A 17,927-nucleotide genomic window follows, 5' to 3' on the forward strand; every position below is an offset into this window, starting at 1 on the left:
AGTCAGACAATTATGTCGTAAGTCTTGCTAATATCTAACTTGAGTGCAACATTCTTATCTCTAGCTCTCTTACTTACTTTCATGTAATGTACCACTTCAATAGCGATCATGGCGTTATCGAGAATGGAACGCCATAGCACAAAAGCTTATTGATTTTCAGAGATGCACTTATGTAAAAAAAAAAAAAAAAATAGTCTACTAGCGAGTACCTTTGCCACCAATTCATACAAAATGCTGCACAGGGGCTATAAGTCTCCAATCCTTTATGGACTTCTGCTCATTACTTTTGGGGATAATGCAATATTTGTGGAATTCAACGACGGTGGAAATTGATAATTGTTAACCCACGCGCAGCATTCTTGAAAAATGTCAGAACTATACACCGATCAAAAGTGCTGAAAAAAGCCCAAATTAAAGGCATCCGGACCAAAACATTTATCAGGGTGCATAGAAAACATAGCTTCTTTAAACTCATGTACCCGAAAATGTCTCATTTTCTTATAAGCGAGAATAAATGTTACTATCTCAATGAGATTGCAGATAAAGTCGAACTAGCATTATTATTATTATTATGAATTAACTTGACATTATTTATTTTAAGGAAACTAACTAGCATTATTGAAATGTCATAGTACTTCTTTATATATAAAAATAAAAAAAATAAAAAAAATTGCCATCTACTGCCTTGTTTTAATTGAGGTGTATATTCATAATTATTAGTTTGGGTTTTTTTTCTTCCAGAATGTGATGTGACCCAACTGACGACGAATTGTCAATTAAATAAAGTTATTATATTTTTTGGGAGAAAATGAAGTTATTATAGAATAATACCACTAATTTTCTCAAAAAAATATAATAAAAAAGGAAAAATTGTGTTGAGTAGGTCATATCATGGGCTCAGCACGAGTGAGAGAAGAATAAAAATAATCAATAGAGTAATTTGTTTTTAAGGGATCAATAGAGTAATCTAACCATTTAATCCAGATACTCAACTCAACCATTAGACTATTAACCTAACCCCAATTTCTTTCATATGAATCCCACTCCTTTCATATTTTTCTGGTATCATGAATATGGATTTTTATATACTTTTTAATGATAACCGTTAGTAATTATTCCCTCCGTCCCTAATTATAAGACTCTTTTGATAATTTTTTTTGTCCCTTTTTATAAGACCCCTTTGCTATTTCCAACTACATTAATTATTTCTTTACATGCATGCCCCTATTTATTATACATAATTTTCTTCAATCAGCAATAAATATCATGTTAAAAACATAAACCAATTCTCTCTTAAAGGATAAAATTGTAAAAACAATAGTAATTACAAACATATTTAATATAAATATCCACTATCTTAATTCCCGTTATTTTTTTAAAAAGGTCCTATAATTAAAGACGGAGGAAGTAGTTGTTAAATTAATATTTATTTATTCGTCTAATTTATACTCAAAATTTTCAACTTTTTTAAACCTTAACTCAAAGTATTATTGGACATGACGAAATAGTACTAGGCAAGACAAAATTGTACTCAAGAGAAATTATATTTTTATGATGAAAAATAAAAAAGGGAATTTTTGGTATTTGATATTGTATAGTATGGACAAAAAAACTACCTCATGGTTTATTAAAGAACAACAATTTATGTTTTTGTTCGATTTTTTACTACATGGTGTGTTCAAAACTTGTTTGATTTTTTATTTTTAGCAAATCAAACGTATTTTGTACTATAGTATTGTTGTGATTAATAATTATATATATATATTTTTTTTAAGGAAGTGATTAATAATTATATTTATTAAACCATTCATCTTGACCCCAAATATTGTAACTCATCACGAGCCAATGGAAGATGGACTTCAATTCAGAATCATGACTTTGTCGGGTCATGTTAAATTGTTAACCCCTCCAACTTTCCCCATCAATCCTTATCAATTCATGTGAGTATACAATTGAACTGAAGTCTTTCATTAATTTCTTTTCCCAACTGAAATAAAATTCAAGTAACCATTAATCTTCCTGAAAAATTTCCCTAAAAATAAATCTTTCTGAAAAAATTAACTATTTCTTACCATTTTATTATATATAATTAATCTTTTTTTTGCTAGAATTGTTATCAATTCTCTAGATCTAAAAAAAAGTATATTTTCAAAAATATTTTGAACAGTATTTAATATTTTTTTGTTAGCTCTCTGGATTCTCTCATCAATTGGAGGGCTACTAGAATTATTTTTTTACGTGGGGATTGATATTAATTTTTTTAATTCAAAATTTAGCGTAATAATCTAATCAATAATTGATTCATAGAGGAATCAAACTCAGTTTCATTAAATGATTCATCCTTTATGCAGTTTATTGATAACTTAAATTCAATTGTTTCATTGGTATTTAGTACTTTTATTTTGACATAAATAGCATTTAATATTAAAGTGTATTAAAAATAAAAATTATTAATGAGTTAATTATATAAAGGTAACCTCAAAGTTAACGATCAAGTATCTTACTTTTTGTTCATACCTTTTTTTTTTAACAAAATTATCTTTTAAAGAATCAAAAATTGAATTTATATGAAACCTAACTATCTTGTAATTGAATACATTTGGTCTACAAATTTTTCTATAACAATCTTTTTTTTTTTTCAAAATTTAAACTTAACATTAATAAGAAATATAAATATAACAAAATACAATAGAAAAATAAAGATAGACGAACATAAATAATGATAGATGAACATGTATTATTCATCGAATGGAGTAAATTAATAATAGATTTTTTATACATAAATTAAATTAAAAATTGCACATATTTTAAGAGTAAAAAATAAAAAAAAAACTTTAGACAAAATACAAAATTTTGGTCAAAAGAAAAAACACTTGAAATATGCAAATATTCTTTTATTAATCTTTAAACAAACAATGCAGTGTTGTCAGTATTGTGAGCAGTAACATTCCGATTACGCTTCCTTTCAACTCAACTGGTGGCGTTAACCAAAGCAACACCCACCTTGCTTTGGTCTTTCGCTAGGGTTTCGGGATTCCCCATTTCCCCCTTTTTTTCACTCTTCCTATCTTCACCCATGATCTTTGTTTTCTCGATTCCACTCTTTTTCACTTCAAAGGTACCTTTTTTTTTTATAGCTCTCTCACATTCAATTTTTTGCACTATTTTTTGTTTCATTTTTTTATTTTTTATTGATTTTTTTTTTAATAATCATGCCGCTTAAGTTGCTGTTGAAGATTGTATGAACTTATTGGCATCTGGGTATTGGAAAATTCTGATAAAGGTTTGATTTTTATTTGGGGTTTGGTTTTTTAATTTTTTTTTTATAGTTTTTTGTTGTTTAAAAGTGATGATGGAAGTGTTAGGATTGAAATTTGAGAGTTTTTTTCTTTCTTCCTGATATGGGTTTTGATTTTAATATTGGAATTTGCTTGATCTGTTTGTTGTGATTGGTGTTTTGATTACTGTATTAGGTTTTGAATTGGATAATTGATAATATTGAATGTTTGATTATGTTTTGAATTAATTGGATTCAGTTACTTGTAGGAAATAGAACTGAAAGAGGTGACATTAATGCAGAGCTGTTTTTGATGGGTTTCATGTGATCTTGTGTTACTCTGGTCAAGTGTTGTGAGGATCTTGAGGGGGGTTTGGCTGAGGGTTGTGGGTTTGTGAGAATGCCTTCCACGGAAAATCAGAGCCCTTCTTCTTCATCGTTTTCGTCGTTTGGCAGATCGTTGTTTGGTATGAGGCAGGACCAGGTTCATTCTGTGGAAGCAAGTCATGAATCGGATTCGTGTAATCTAGAGCTTGGATCATTCCAAAAGCGTGTTACAGATCGTTTTAATGAACTTTCTGGGGCCGGTGATGATGAATTGCTCTCGATTGATTGGATGCAGAAGCTCCTCACTGCATTTATCTGCTGCCATGATGAATTCAGAGCCATTCTGTTGAATAATAAAGAGCAGTTATCGAAACCTCCCATGGATCGTATGACATCTGAATTCATTGAGAGGTCGGTCAAGGCACTAGACATTTGTAATGCGGGGAGAGATGGGATTGAGAATATCCGTGGGTGGCAAAAGCAACTGGAAATTGTGAGTTGTGCTTTGGGTTCAAATAAGCGACCATTGACCGAAGGGCAGTTTAGGAGGGCGAGAAAGGCACTGATGGATTTAGCACTGTCAATGATTGATGAGAAAGAATCAGGATCTGTTTTTTCTCAGCGTCATAGATCTTTTGGGAGGCATAACTCGAGCAAGGATAGTCATTCGAGTTCGACTAGGCATTCAAGATCACATTCATGGAGTGTCTCTAGGTCCTGGTCCGCAGCCAAGCAACTACAGTCCATTGCAAATAACCTGGTTCCACCTCGTGCAAATGAGATTGCTGCAAATAAAGGGCTTTCAGTTTCTGTTTATACAATGAATTGTATTCTCTTGTTTGTTTTGTGGACCCTTGTTGCAGCTATTCCTTGTCAGGATAGGGGTTTAAACATTCATTTTCCAATCCCGAAGCAATTTACATGGAGCACTGCAGTTGCCTCACTTTACGACCGGATCCTGGACGAGTCAAAGAAGAAAGAGCACCGGAACTCAAGCGGCTTGCTGAAGGAGATATATCAAATTGAGACAGCCACCCGCCACTTGACGGACCTGGTAGATTCTGCTCAGTTTCCATTGACCGAGGAACATATAATGGAAGTTGAACAGGATTTGAAGGAGCTGAAGCTTGCTTCAGAAGCTTTTAGAGTTGGGTTGGATCCATTGGAGCGCCACGTGAGGGAGGTGTTCCGAAAGATAGTGGATAGCCGAACTGAGGGGCTTGATTCCCTTGGCACGTCAAGCTATACAGGGCAATGAGAAAGGTGGGTTGTTGCTGAGCTATCAGAGGTTCAAATTTGCGGAACATGTACATTTTAAATATTATTACTAACTTCTTTGAGAGGAGGAAGAATGATAGGTGAGCTTCTCAGATAAATCATTTAGCTCAAATGTAATGCTTGGTATTAGCCTCAATACTGTGTAAAAAAATTGGTCAGGTTACTTATGAAATATCTTATGGTTTATTTACTTAATTATATCTACAGCAAGGGTTTTCTTTCACTTTTATGGTTTATTCATTTGGAGCTTCATGTTTATTTTTTGCATTTTGTTTTAAATCCAATCATTTTCCAAATTATACAGACCGCACAACAGAATGTAGAAAATATCTGCGGGGATTAAGCGGAAACTGAGGCAGCTGATGTAATAAACTTGTATTTCTACACTTTTGAAAGTGTTCTGTTTTCCTACGTTGTTATGGTTTTACATTTACTTCACCTATTTTCTTAGTGTTGTATAATGAGGCCTTACACATGTATGTAGTTGTTTGACATTTGCTTGTTCTTTCATTTGTTTCTGGAAACCGCTTATTTACAAAAGTTTACTTTCAGACGCTATATATTGTCTCAAAAGTATACTTTCTGATGTCATATATTGTTTCAAAGTTTATTTTCCGACAAAAAATATTCTTGTTTTTTTTAATACGTACATCCAAAATGATGTCAGAACTGAAAAGTTCTCTTTTCATATTTGTAGGACTACTATCATACTTGGTATTCGAAGTTTAAATAAAAGTTAGAATAATAGACCTCTGAAAACTCAAAAGTTCCATAGTTCAAAAAACAGCGAGACTAGACCATCGACAAGAACTAAACGGTTGGACCAAAACAGTCGACACATGAATGAATGGTGCTAAAACGACACAAGCACTGAATTTTATATGAAGTAAAAAAGATGGAAGTAGTCTAGAAAATCCTTTGACTATATCAACTGTCAGTCAACAGCATTAACTCTAAGCTCCTAAGCCTACAGAGTTAACGGCTTCTATTCCATATATAAACTTGGAATAGATATGGTACACTCATGCTTCTGTTCTTTGTACATGCTAGAAACCAAGTACATATACATTCATGTGCCAGATTTAACTTTGCAATACCCTGCTCACCAAAAGCTCTGGTCCTTTAGTAGAGCAAAGTAGAAAACACTACTCACCAAAAAAGCCTGTTTTCCTATCCACAACTAAGAAAATTAAAAAAAGAGACTTGACTAATATAGCACAGTAATGTACAAATTCCAAGGTCCCATGATTTGCCTTGTGCTCTGCATATGCCTTGATCTTTCTGCCAAAATGAAAGTAAAAATGTGGACATGTTTACGAGGGATCGAATACACTATTTTTATCCCACTGAGAGGATCGCATTGAAAGAATACCAACTCATGTAGTTTTGACCCTTCAATTTGGCATCTATGAACATTCTTTTTATCATACTGCAATGTTTTAAGTTCCACTGTTCAGGAAGTCTCTTGTGTGAGTTGTGCCAACTTCACTGGTTCTTTGAAATCAACAATATTACCCAAATTCTGTGCAAGTTCCCTTCTTTGTTATCTAAACATCTCTGGGAAAGACCACATTATGAACTTTGCGAAAATGTCAGACTCCAAGAACTCTATATGAGCTGCTCGTCCAATAAGTGTGTTTAAGTTCCTGCCGTAGGAAGAAGCGTTGAAGTTGACGTCGCAGCGCATGATTATGCGATGATCAGAGGAAGTTCGGATTTGGTCTAAGCAATTATTTAGCATCTGTAGGAAGATTTTCCCTCTTTTAGAGAAATCCGAAGAAGCTGCTGGACACAATTCTATTCTAGCAGAATGATATGGAACATAACCATCCTGAAATGTGATATACCTTTAGAAATTAAAAATAAAATAAAACCAAACCTAGACGTTCATTAACATTACACAGTTTACACTATTTGAACATGGTAGATTATGCATGAAAAAGTCTTGTGGATTTTAAAAACTGGAAGATTGTAATGACTTATAAGATTCTTTTAACAAACTTTTGTAATCAATATTTTTTTAATTTGAAGAAAAGCAGAGAGAAAACCTAAATAGTCACGATGTCAATATTAGCATGAGTCCAAATAATTGTAATATTTATACCTTGTAGATGCCTACTAATTTAGTTTTCTTTTATTGATACATAACCTATTTCTTTTCTACATCTTCACCCTCAAGAAAATGATCCAGCATTTGAATGCAGAATATTTTAAAAGTTAAGCAAGCAAAAACAAATTCTTTTAAAATAGTTCTTACTAGCCATGATAATTTCCACAGCATGTAAAGGAAGTTACCTGAGGCGAGGATAAAAGAAACACATTCCGAAAATTTTCGAGCGTCTTCTCCTGTAGATGGTAATAACAATGAGACTAATAAAATGGCCTATTCCTTATGTTTAATCAATTAAAAACAGAGTTTAATTTTGATAGACCGTCAGTGTAAAAACTTTACATTGCCAGCAAATCACAACTATGCATGACTTTAAAAGTAGTTACGATTAAAGTCAAATGTTTTTAGTGATCTGAAGTTTATAATTGATTGACTGTAAATTGTTTTATGCTGACAGTGTATTTGAATTAAATCCTTACAAATTTACCAATAAACTTGACTAGAAACCTTATGGTTAACAACCCTGTCGCTATTTTCCCAACATTTTATTTCAATTTCAAATGCCAAAAAGTCCATTGTTTTCAGCACTAGGAAAAGGAGACAAAGAAAATGGTATTATACCTTGGAAAGATTATAGATGAAAGTATTCTCAAGATCAGGATCATCCGTAAAGGTCAGTTGATGGATGCATTGAGTGCCCTTGAACTTCTTCAATAGCCAAAGCCCTGAATTGAATAGAGAATTCGAACTGTACATATAACCCAAGTGTGGACCCGATATCGACACGTAGGTATACAAGTATCTAAGATATGGCTCCATCATGCTTTCTGGAATTATTTAAAAAGAGAAAAGCGCACTTTAAATTCCCTAATTTAATTTTTTATTTTTGTGTGGAGAGTAGCATATTCAAAACTTTGCTCATAAATAATACCTGCTAAGGCTGCCCTGACAATGAGATTACCGATAGAATGACCAACGAAGCTGAGCTTGATATCTCGCAAGTTTCTTCTTCTTGAAGCTTTATCCATTTTCCTTTTTAGGAAAGAGATCACTTCCTGAGCAAGCCGAAAACCCATTTCTCTGAAGTCGCCAGATGTTTTCTCTTCATTTGCCTCTGACATTAGAAACTGTATCTCAGGGTCTATTAAAAGCCATTGGTTACGAACAAGCCGTAGATCCAAATGATTTCCCTGAATTTTAGTGACGAGGAGTATAATTAGTCAAATCATCTATGAATGGAAAACAAGACAGAAACAAGGATCCATCAAAAAGAAAAAGACAGAAACAAGGTAGTAATAACCAAAACAGATCACATTGAAGCAGTAAAAGAAAAACACATTCATGAAATAAATCAGGTGATCAAAGTATACATAATTAGAAAGAAAAGAAAGGTTTAACTTCAATTAAAACATTGAGTTTTTCTCATAGGTCACTAATGATTTAGCGGAAGTTTATTGAAGGGAAAATTTATACATCCACACCTAGGATCACATCCCATAGCTGTATAACTTGAATGTCCAATAAAAAGGGCGGTATTAATCTTTTTCAGATTCACAAGATGGTAAGTATTCATTTAGGCACTTCAACATACCTAACAATAAGTGCTCTAAAACAAGATTACAATTTACAACACTTAATCGCTTTATGAAATGAAATACTCATGAACTCAATGAAGTTGTCCCCTACGCCTTGGTGGTCTAAGCCTTTGGTGGTTAGTGGCAACAATAATATTAGGATCAAAATTTAACATCACAAATAAAATATGAACAAGCAACCCAAGACAGTAGTTTGCAACTCCTACAAATTGAAGGTGACAAAGTAACAAAAGATAAGGAAAGAAAACCAAAGACAGATCAAGAAGATATAAGAGACGGCAAGTGTGCGAAACATGCCTGAAACCCATGAACAAAAACAACTACTCTCAAAACATGCCCATTTTGCTGACTACTCCCACAAAACTTGTTTGTGGACCTGGAACCATTGCTTAGGACATGCCTTGCATCATTCTCCACAGAAATGAAGTTTGAATTCAAACTGGCAGAACGGTACACGTTTGTCACGCGTTCTACAATAATAATAGGAACAAGCAAAGGATCTCCAAATATATACATGTCTTGAAGCGCCCGGTTGTTGATCTGCATCGAAATCATATGTCATAAATTCCAGTCAGCCGAAACAGGAAGATCATAAATCATTCTAGACAAACACAATCACTTACCCTCATTTGTGATATACCTCGCCTATGAAGTTCTGCACGCATTATTGCAGTTTGAATAGGCTGAACAGAAGAAAAAAAGAAATAACATATTTGAAGAATATAATAGTTAATTTCAAACAGAGCAGACAATAATGAACTTTTTGAATCTTGTACAACATATAATAGATAATTACATCATCGATCAGCCTCCTTGTATTTAACGAACTTCTGTGTAAGCTATGGTGCAATGATGTCCCCTCAACTTTGTTGTGCATATATTGATGAGGCATCGCAACCTTTGAGTACACCATCCATATTGACCATTCAGTTCTCCGATCTATAGCCCAGGATTTGCGCAGAAATTCAAGTATTTTTGTTTTGTTTTCCCTGAGTAAAGGAATAGGTTTGAAAAGAGATGTTAAGCTCAAAGTTTGCACCTTTTCTCACAACATAAACATTCTTGCTATGCCTTCATGTTACTAATAGAAACCTTGCATTAAAAATTATAATATGCCAAATATAAATCTCAAACCAAGAAAAAATTATCAATATAGTTTTCAATATGTTATTATGATAAGTGTGAAATGTAAAACTGAAGAAGAAACAATGATTTATGGAAAAAAGTGTTACAAGGATTTAAATGTCAAACTTAAATAATTATTTAGACATAGGTGAACAAACCTGTGGAATTTCAGAAATACATTCCAGAGATATAAGAGCTGATTCGCTAGAGACTGAAAAGAGTTTAACAGATGATCATCCCAAGAAAAAGGTTGAACTGATTCCTCGGTTAGATAATTGATATTATGAGTAGCATCCTGTTTAAGAAAAGATTTAAGTATAAAATTAGCAAATAGTATAAAACACAAGAAACAAATAACGAAAACATTGACATTGACAGAATTAGGACCACGGCACTGACTTCTTCCCTATCAGGCAGCTGAAGTGATTGTTCACCATCAATACTTTGGACACGTGCTGCTGGAGTCAAATCAAACCATTTTGTATCATCTGATTCAAACGTGATTTCAGTCAAATCAATAGCTTGGTCAATGCCTGTACTTATTCTTCTAAGATCTTCAAGCAGGATATCATGTGCGGCCATCAATGCTTTGATGAGCATCACCTGATTTGGGATTAACCGTCAGTTGAAAAATAAAGTTACAATAGCGAGCAAAGAGACTTCTCGACAAAATTAATCTTAGCCACTAATATAAATCATGACATTGTGACTTCAATTTAAAATGCCTTCACGCAAAAAAAGCATTGTTGTGAAGTTATACAAATATAACAGCAACACACCATAACATACCTTGTTTGACCCAACATAATCTTCAGCGTAATTGCCTTCTGAATCCCTACAGTCACTGGTACAATTCAACTAACCATATCATTCAAAAGATAAAACAGTACAGCGTGGGAAACAAGCAAAATAAACATAACTAAGTTATGGCTATTTTACAATTGAAGGGAGTAGATAGAAAACAAGGAAGAGAACAAAGGCATACTAATGAACAGTTTAAAATTAAATTTGATTTGATTTAGACTCTGTTTGGTAAGGCCAAACCGCTAGCTTGTAGCGGATAGTATAAGCTTGTATTATCAAAGTAGCGTTGATTGGTAACGGTACTTCTCTCATGAGCTTTAAATGGTTTTTCATATATTACTTCAGCTAGCAATTGAACTTATAGTTATAGCTTATAGAGTATCTCATTTTATCTTCATTATCTTAATTGAAAAAATTAATTTTTTTGTTTTTTTATATTTATTAGTTAGTTTAACGGCTAATTTTTGCAAACACTTCAAAGATTTTATGAAGATATCCTAAAGAGGTGATGCAAAAATTACTATAGCATATATTTAAACTCAAAACTGGAACTCTGACAAACCTTGGTACCTTCTGTCGAATTGTGTGATAACTAGCTTTTAGTAAACTAATGTGAACACTTGTATCAACCATGACAGCATGGAAAGCATCAAAGTGGATAGGACAATATGAATGTAATCCCAGAAGAGCTTTAGGGGGGATTTTATATTCATGAACAGAAGCAGAACATGCATCCAGGGAACCTTGTAAATCAGACCTGCGCAGTGAATGTAATGCAATCCATTTCAAAATCATTGTATTTAACCTTTACTTCGTTTGACTCAGTCCATTTTTTTGTATATGTTTCATTTCTTTAATACAGTATATTATTTCCAAAAAGGGAAAGAGAAACATGAACTAACCCAGTAGCAGTCATAGGAGCATGCATCAGTTCAAACTTCAAGATAACAGCAGTTGATTCTCCCTGTATATAAGTGAAAGCCAAGAAATTTATGACACATAAGAAGCTAGAGATTTTATTTTATATATAAAAGATATCATCACAATTTGGAAGAACGTAGACAAGAATTCCTTCTAAAAAGTAAACAACGAGAAAATAACAATCCTACACAGAGCAAAACTTTAACACATGCAAACATACTTATAAAGGGGATATTGTCGAGAAATCAAGAAAAAAAGAAAACTGACCTCATAATCACCAAAAGCTAGGTAGAATGAGATCATGATAGAAAGAAATACATCCTGCCTTGCATATCTAATCTGGAATGGCGGTGTTGAAAAACTGTTGTCCGTGTCATCGATCATCCAAACTCTACATAAATTGTCAGAACCTACTTCAGGAGCTGCAGCTTAAAGAAAAAGATAGATTCTAAGATTCTACACTAGCTGAAATCCAATAAAAAAAAATAAAAAATTACTCAGCATATGTTACTTAAATCTTCAGGTTAAAAATATTCGGCAAATAATTCATTAGATGCCGGTAACTGAACAGACCCTACATGACCCTTATTTCGTAGAAACTCAAAGAAAATCACTACCGCGAAATAAAGACAGATAATTAATATTCTAACACCAGCATAGAATAAAAGTTTATTTGACCATCATTAATAGAACCACAATGACACTAAGAACTTAATTTGCAATTTAACATTTATGGATGTTGTGATAGTATTATATAAACACAGCAGTATAGTACAGCCAAGAATCTAAGGTCATAGGAATCCTATGTTGTTAATCCCAGATAGCTACACGCCAAACCCCAAAAATGCTATAGTGGTCAGCGGGATGGACACTATTGTAAAGACTAAAAAACAATGTACGAAGTAAAGATAGAAAAATACACAAAATTAAAGGGACAGTCATATTTAATAATTATAATCAACTTTGTTGTTTCCAATATAAATAAGTTATAAATGTAATAAAAATGACATAGTATTAAAAATTCTAGCACATCAATATTATACTGTTCATCCCTTGATTCAAACTCTTGTGCTTCCACCTCCAACTCCTCATCTACACTAGACACAGCTGTAGCTAGTCTAGATTGCTACAGCGGTATAGTGGATAGTGGGATTGTCGCAATTTGCAGCCGCGACAACCGTCCCTGCTGAAGGCAGCGAACGGGGAGATTGCGACGCGCCAAACCTACGCTGTTCCTCTAAAGTGCCGCTATAGTGCGCTACTGACAACATAGTTGAAAGCAATATATAAAAGCTAAAATATAATGTCAACGATCAATTTTAAAATTCATACTGAATTTCCTTTTTCAACTTTGAAAAACTCTTTTCACTATACAAATCTCAAAGAAAACTACAAAGCAGAAACATAGTCATCGGTCATCACAACATATCCCTAAGATGACTAGTGTTGTCAATTGCAGAAAATAGTGGTTTGCTCAAATTCCGCTACGCAACCTATAGCACTGCTATAGCTTCTATTTAACAAAATTTTATACTAAATAGCATATCGCGGGACAATAACAATTTAACATCGGTGTTGCTATAGCCTCTATTTAACAACACTGATGATGACACAGTCACAAGATCCAAGTGAACTTGAACTAAGTGTCTTCAATAAAGTAAATCAGTCTAGTTAGTACTAAAAAGTACAAAACTAACTACAAAAAACTAAAGAGAATAACAACTAAATACTTCAAGAGCATAGGAATACAAGTCACCTTCATACTGAACAACCCTCGCCGGAATCCCGGGATAAGAATCTTCACCAACCTCCAATCTCATAGTAACCTTAATTTTGTACCATCTGCATAACAATCAACAATAACAGTAAAAAATCCAAAAGTAAAACTAAAAACTAGTTTCTTTTACAAATAAAGTAAACAAAAAAAAAATTAAACATTGCATAGAAATTGAAGCTTACCCTTGTTCAAAAAGATCAAGATTATGAAATCTATGAATATAAATTGCAACTTCATGAACAGCATCAAGATTAGGCAAGTGATTTGGCCTTGTTGGGCCAGGTTGATCAGCATTGACCAACCTTTTAGTTGACAAATTCTTTTGATTCAAACCAACAAACCATCTAAATCTCCGAAACATATGTAGCAGTAAGTACTAAAAGAAGCTATTACAGTGATGTTCAATACCCAAAATCCAATGATCATTCATCCCTTAGTAAAACCCACAAATCCTTAAATCCTTAACCTTAAAACCTTAAAAAACACAACTTTCTCTCACTTCAAAGCAAAATAAACAAAACCCATTAGAGGTTTTGATTCATCATGCTTAAAAACCCAAACTTTAATGGTTTTTGCAATGTGGGCATATCTTGAAGCGATTGATTTGGTTAGAACAAGATGAAGAAAAGGACGAAATTTCCTTGAATGAATCGAAAGAGGAGGAACAAGGACGCAACTTTGTTCAGAATAATAGTAATGAATTAGAATTCATGATTACAAAAAGAACATCATTTTCGTCAACCCTTTTCACAGGGTTTTTTTTTTTTTACAAATCTTTTTCGCAGGTTAATGATATTAATTAAAAATTAATAACCGTTTTAATTTTTTATTGAGGTTTTTGTAAAGGCAAATTCTATGATATACCTAACAATTTGAGTGTATAGGTACACCAAATCCTTAAATTAATAGTTAAATGAGTTATTTTTTGTATGAAAAAAATATTTTCTATCACCTATAATTATAATAACTAAATCTTATTTACCAAAAACGTCAACACAATAAAATTTGATTTTTCTGAATTCATATTACTCATAATAAAGAATTTTGATTATTTTTTACAATAAAATGTAGAAAAATTTAGTATGATTTTTCTAAAAAATAAAATGATGTTTTTTCTTATAAAATGATATTTTCTAAAATATATATGTCAACAAACACTTATTTTCTTTCATAAAAAATGACAGTTAATTTATAAAAATTGTAAGCGAGGGTACCGGTACACCTTAATTTACAGATGTACCGTAGAAGTTCTCTTTTGTAAAAATAATATATTAAAAAAATGAAAGAAAAAAACAATTGAAAATGGTAACATAACATGGGATGTCGTGTCGGTGAATATTAAGGGCGATAATTATGGGACCTAGTACGCTGAAAATGGGAAGGATGTCGTTGCCCACATTCTAACACGTCTTATTTTAATATTTTGTACATGGATAGGACAATCATTAAGGTTAAGGGTTCCTACATTGGTTTAGTTTACGGTGTGTAATTTTTTATAAACTTGGTTAAGACAAAAATGAGTATTGTTGTTGACAGATCTGGTTTAACTGAGAAACACGAATAAATTACTTAAATATTCATCGGCAGTTAACTTCCGAAATTTTAAAGAACCGGCTGCAGTTAACTGCCGAGGAATTTCAAACCTGAAATTAAATAAGGAAATACACCTAAACTTTCCTTAATTAAATTTAATTCTTTAATCATTTTAAGGAATTAAACATAATTATTTTTATGATTTTATTCATATGATTTTGTTGCCATAAATGAAGAAATATGAGAGATGAATAATATCTGCAATCCGTAGTTAATAGACCTAAAATGATGATTTAATAAAAAAAATGCAACAACAAAAACGTTACAAATGATAGAATAATTATATTTGTAATTATTAGTAATTAATTTCATTGATGTATGTCATTATTCATAGGTTTGACTAACCTATTATTGCTTTATATTATTATTTCAGATATTATTACTTTAATTAACATGAAAAACGCAACAGCAAAAAATAAAAACGCAATAACAAAGAAAAATATTTGCTATCGGTAACTAATGGACCTAAAATAGTGATTCAATAAAAAAAATGCAACAACAAAAAACAATATAAATGATAGAATAATTATATTTGTAATTAATTTTATTGATGTCTGTCATTATTCATAGATTTGATAACCTATTATTACTTTATAATATTTTAGATATTCATCTCTCTTTCAAATAATTATATATGTAATTATTCTATTAATAAAACCTCTTTTTTTTTTTTTGTAGAAATAAAACATCTTTTCTATTACTAGGAAGAAACGTGATCGAATATGTAATTCTATGATCTATTTATTCATTTATGGCAACAAAATTATATGAATGAAATTAACAACATTATAAAAAGAATCATGTATTAAAGAATTAAATTTAATTAAGGGAGAATTTAGGTGTATTTCCTTATTTAATTTCAGGTTTGAAATTTCTTGGCAATTAACTACTGAAGTTTTCCTCGGCACCTAACTGCAGCCGGTTCTTTAAAATTTCGGCAGTTAACTGCCAAAGGATATTTAGGTAAATTACTCGTGTTTCTTAGCCAAACCAAATGTGTGAACAACAATATTCGACAAAAATTTCAAGTCAAAAATTGTTTTTTTTAAGGAATAAATTCATTGCATTTCATTAGGTAAAATATTTCAAATACATGTAGGTATATCATCAATAATATGGGGGTTGGGATTAGGCAGGACCGCCTGAGCTAACTCGTGAGCTACTCTATTTGCTTGCCTCCTGTTGAACTCAACATGAGAGTTCTGAAATCTATCCTCTAGCAGTTGTTTACAAGCAATAATTGACACAATCAACAAATATTTTACAATCAAGTATAAAATCAACATTATCAAATTGTTGATTAGAGATCCAATCCAATGATGCATGCAAACCAACCGCCACCTCTACGTCACAAAGAGGGGCAAACCATTCCGTTCTTCCAAAGTCACAAATTGTTTTTGTTAATAAGCCAAATCAATCCTCCAAATTTAACATCAGACATAATCAAATAATTTGAGAGGGGGAGTACATTTCAAAGTTTCAATCTAACAACATTACAACATTAGACTAACCTAATTGAGTTTTAAATTATATTTAAAGTGATCATACAAGTTAGAACACATCATATTTTTATCTAAAATTTTAATATATTGAGTTCGTAAGTCTTCTTACTTATAAAAAACCTCCTCTTTTTAAATAATTCGGAACTTTTACTACACAAAGCACTTATATCATAGAGAAGAGTCAAATCATATGTATCAAACACAATTTATCTCTTTTCTATTATGTTTACCTTATTTTAAATCTTACCAACTCTTGTATGTTATATTAAGTGTTACATTTAAATTATTTATTTGTTTCATTGTTTGATGTTCTAGATTTACCAATGAAATATTAACTACTTTTTCTTCTCATATTATCAAAAAGATTAATTACTTTTTCATACTAATATTTTTATTTATTATATTTCAGCTCATTTTGTTTATATAGTACTTTGATTCACATAGAACATCCACGATAGAGCTCATTATTTTTTATTGCTTAAATTAAACTAGTCTCACATGTATATATCATCATTTATTATATATTTTTTAACGGCTCTACGTATAATTCCTTAGCTTATCAATCAAACACCTTAAAAAATTATACAATGGATCTTGTAAATAATTTTAAATCACTACATTTTAATAAAATTTATTTATTTTCATACAATTTATTAAGCAAATCTCACGAAGAAATATGAATTTTTACTTTATAATGTAGATGTTATTTTATTTTTAACAATACTATCGTAGATGCTCTTCTTTTTTATAAATATTGTGGATCTCTTGGCTACTCTATCAAGTATCAACCATTATATTTATAAGGAAAACGATAATCATTATCTTTGGGGCATTGGTTAAAGTACTATAAATAAGGAAGTTTGCATCGAAAAGTGATTTAATTATTGCTAAGAAAAAAGTAAAAACTTGTATTTTCAAGATAAAGTTTCTATTAATCAAATCCTTAACCCATTAATCTAATTATTTGGTTAAGTAAAACTTATCTTATAAAAATGGGTCTTGTTAACCAGTGCCTCTAAGAAACTAAAAAGTAGAAAGAAAATACATGATTTGCATTGAAAAGAATAATATTTCAACTTTTATAAAATAGAATACACAATTTCCAAAAAAAATATTTCATTTTCTAATTCCTTAACCGATACTGTGGAAGTGCTAGTATACCCAATTTAATATTTTTTTAAGAAAGCGTTGGGTTAATTCATCATGGGTATTCTGTGAGGCTACGCATTAGGTTTTTGATATTGATTTTGGTGGAAATGGAATCACAGGAATAAATTCATCATGGCTATGGTTAATGATCATAAAGACAAATTTCCTGAAGTCTACTGTGTGATATGAGTAATGGTAATTAAGATGTGTGACACTAACGTGGGTGCCACTGGAGTGGTGGTAGTTGAGCTGTTGGTGCCAAGCACTAACCATAAGGGTAGTCGAATTTAAGGCCTGCAAATAGAGATCGACTACGGAAGCATATCAATCATGAGAAATAGTATTGACTTTGATCGTATATCATAATAACTTTGATCGTATACAACATATTGGAAAATACGTGTGTCTTAAAAAATATGCAATCTAAACAAAAGGGGACTACCAAAAACAGTCGAAAACCCCCTAAAAA

At 31.7% G+C, this 17,927-nt stretch overlaps 2 protein-coding genes across 8 annotated transcripts; one reads left to right on the forward strand and one right to left on the reverse strand.

Moving 5' to 3' along the window:
• The first annotated feature begins 2,906 nt into the window (after positions 1-2,906).
• LOC25493322 (protein ROH1) lies at positions 2,907-5,390 on the forward strand. Of its 4 annotated transcripts, none has more exons than XR_005645755.1 (3): positions 2,907-3,118; positions 3,547-4,962; positions 5,187-5,390. XR_005645755.1 is itself a non-coding variant. In XM_024782148.2 (3 exons), the coding sequence occupies exon 3, from the start codon at positions 3,678-3,680 to the stop codon at positions 4,860-4,862; it is 1,185 nt and encodes a 394-aa protein (XP_024637916.1). In that variant the 5' UTR covers positions 2,907-3,118; positions 3,225-3,283; positions 3,547-3,677; the 3' UTR covers positions 4,863-5,105. The 4 variants fall into 4 exon arrangements, 3 of the variants coding, with proteins under 3 accessions (XP_024637916.1, XP_024637915.1, XP_013457254.1); XM_024782148.2 differs by lacking the exon at positions 5,187-5,390 and adding an exon at positions 3,225-3,283 and having other exon boundaries at positions 3,547-5,105; XM_024782147.2 differs by lacking the exon at positions 5,187-5,390 and having other exon boundaries at positions 3,537-5,105.
• Positions 5,391-5,722: 332 nt separating this feature from the next.
• On the reverse strand, positions 5,723-13,948 carry LOC25493323 (protein FAM135B). 4 transcript variants are annotated; one of them, XM_024782145.2, is made up of 15 exons: positions 13,397-13,948; positions 13,194-13,279; positions 11,705-11,865; positions 11,419-11,480; positions 11,079-11,273; positions 10,502-10,547; positions 10,112-10,315; positions 9,871-10,007; positions 9,384-9,576; positions 9,211-9,270; positions 8,885-9,127; positions 7,924-8,182; positions 7,614-7,819; positions 7,178-7,228; positions 5,723-6,713 (listed from the first exon to the last, which is right to left on the reverse strand). In XM_024782145.2, the coding sequence occupies exons 1-15, from the start codon at positions 13,573-13,575 to the stop codon at positions 6,426-6,428; spliced, it is 2,370 nt and encodes a 789-aa protein (XP_024637913.1). In that variant the 5' UTR covers positions 13,576-13,948; the 3' UTR covers positions 5,723-6,425. The 4 variants fall into 4 exon arrangements, with proteins under 4 accessions (XP_024637913.1, XP_024637912.1, XP_013457255.1 ...); XM_024782144.2 differs by having other exon boundaries at positions 10,502-10,556; positions 13,397-13,947; XM_013601801.3 differs by having other exon boundaries at positions 10,502-10,556; positions 11,705-11,859; positions 13,397-13,946.
• Between the last annotated feature and the right edge of the window lie 3,979 nt (positions 13,949-17,927).

The sequence above is a fragment of the Medicago truncatula genome, chromosome 4 (assembly GCF_003473485.1).
Source record: "Medicago truncatula cultivar Jemalong A17 chromosome 4, MtrunA17r5.0-ANR, whole genome shotgun sequence".
Lineage (NCBI taxonomy): Eukaryota > Viridiplantae > Streptophyta > Magnoliopsida > Fabales > Fabaceae > Medicago > Medicago truncatula.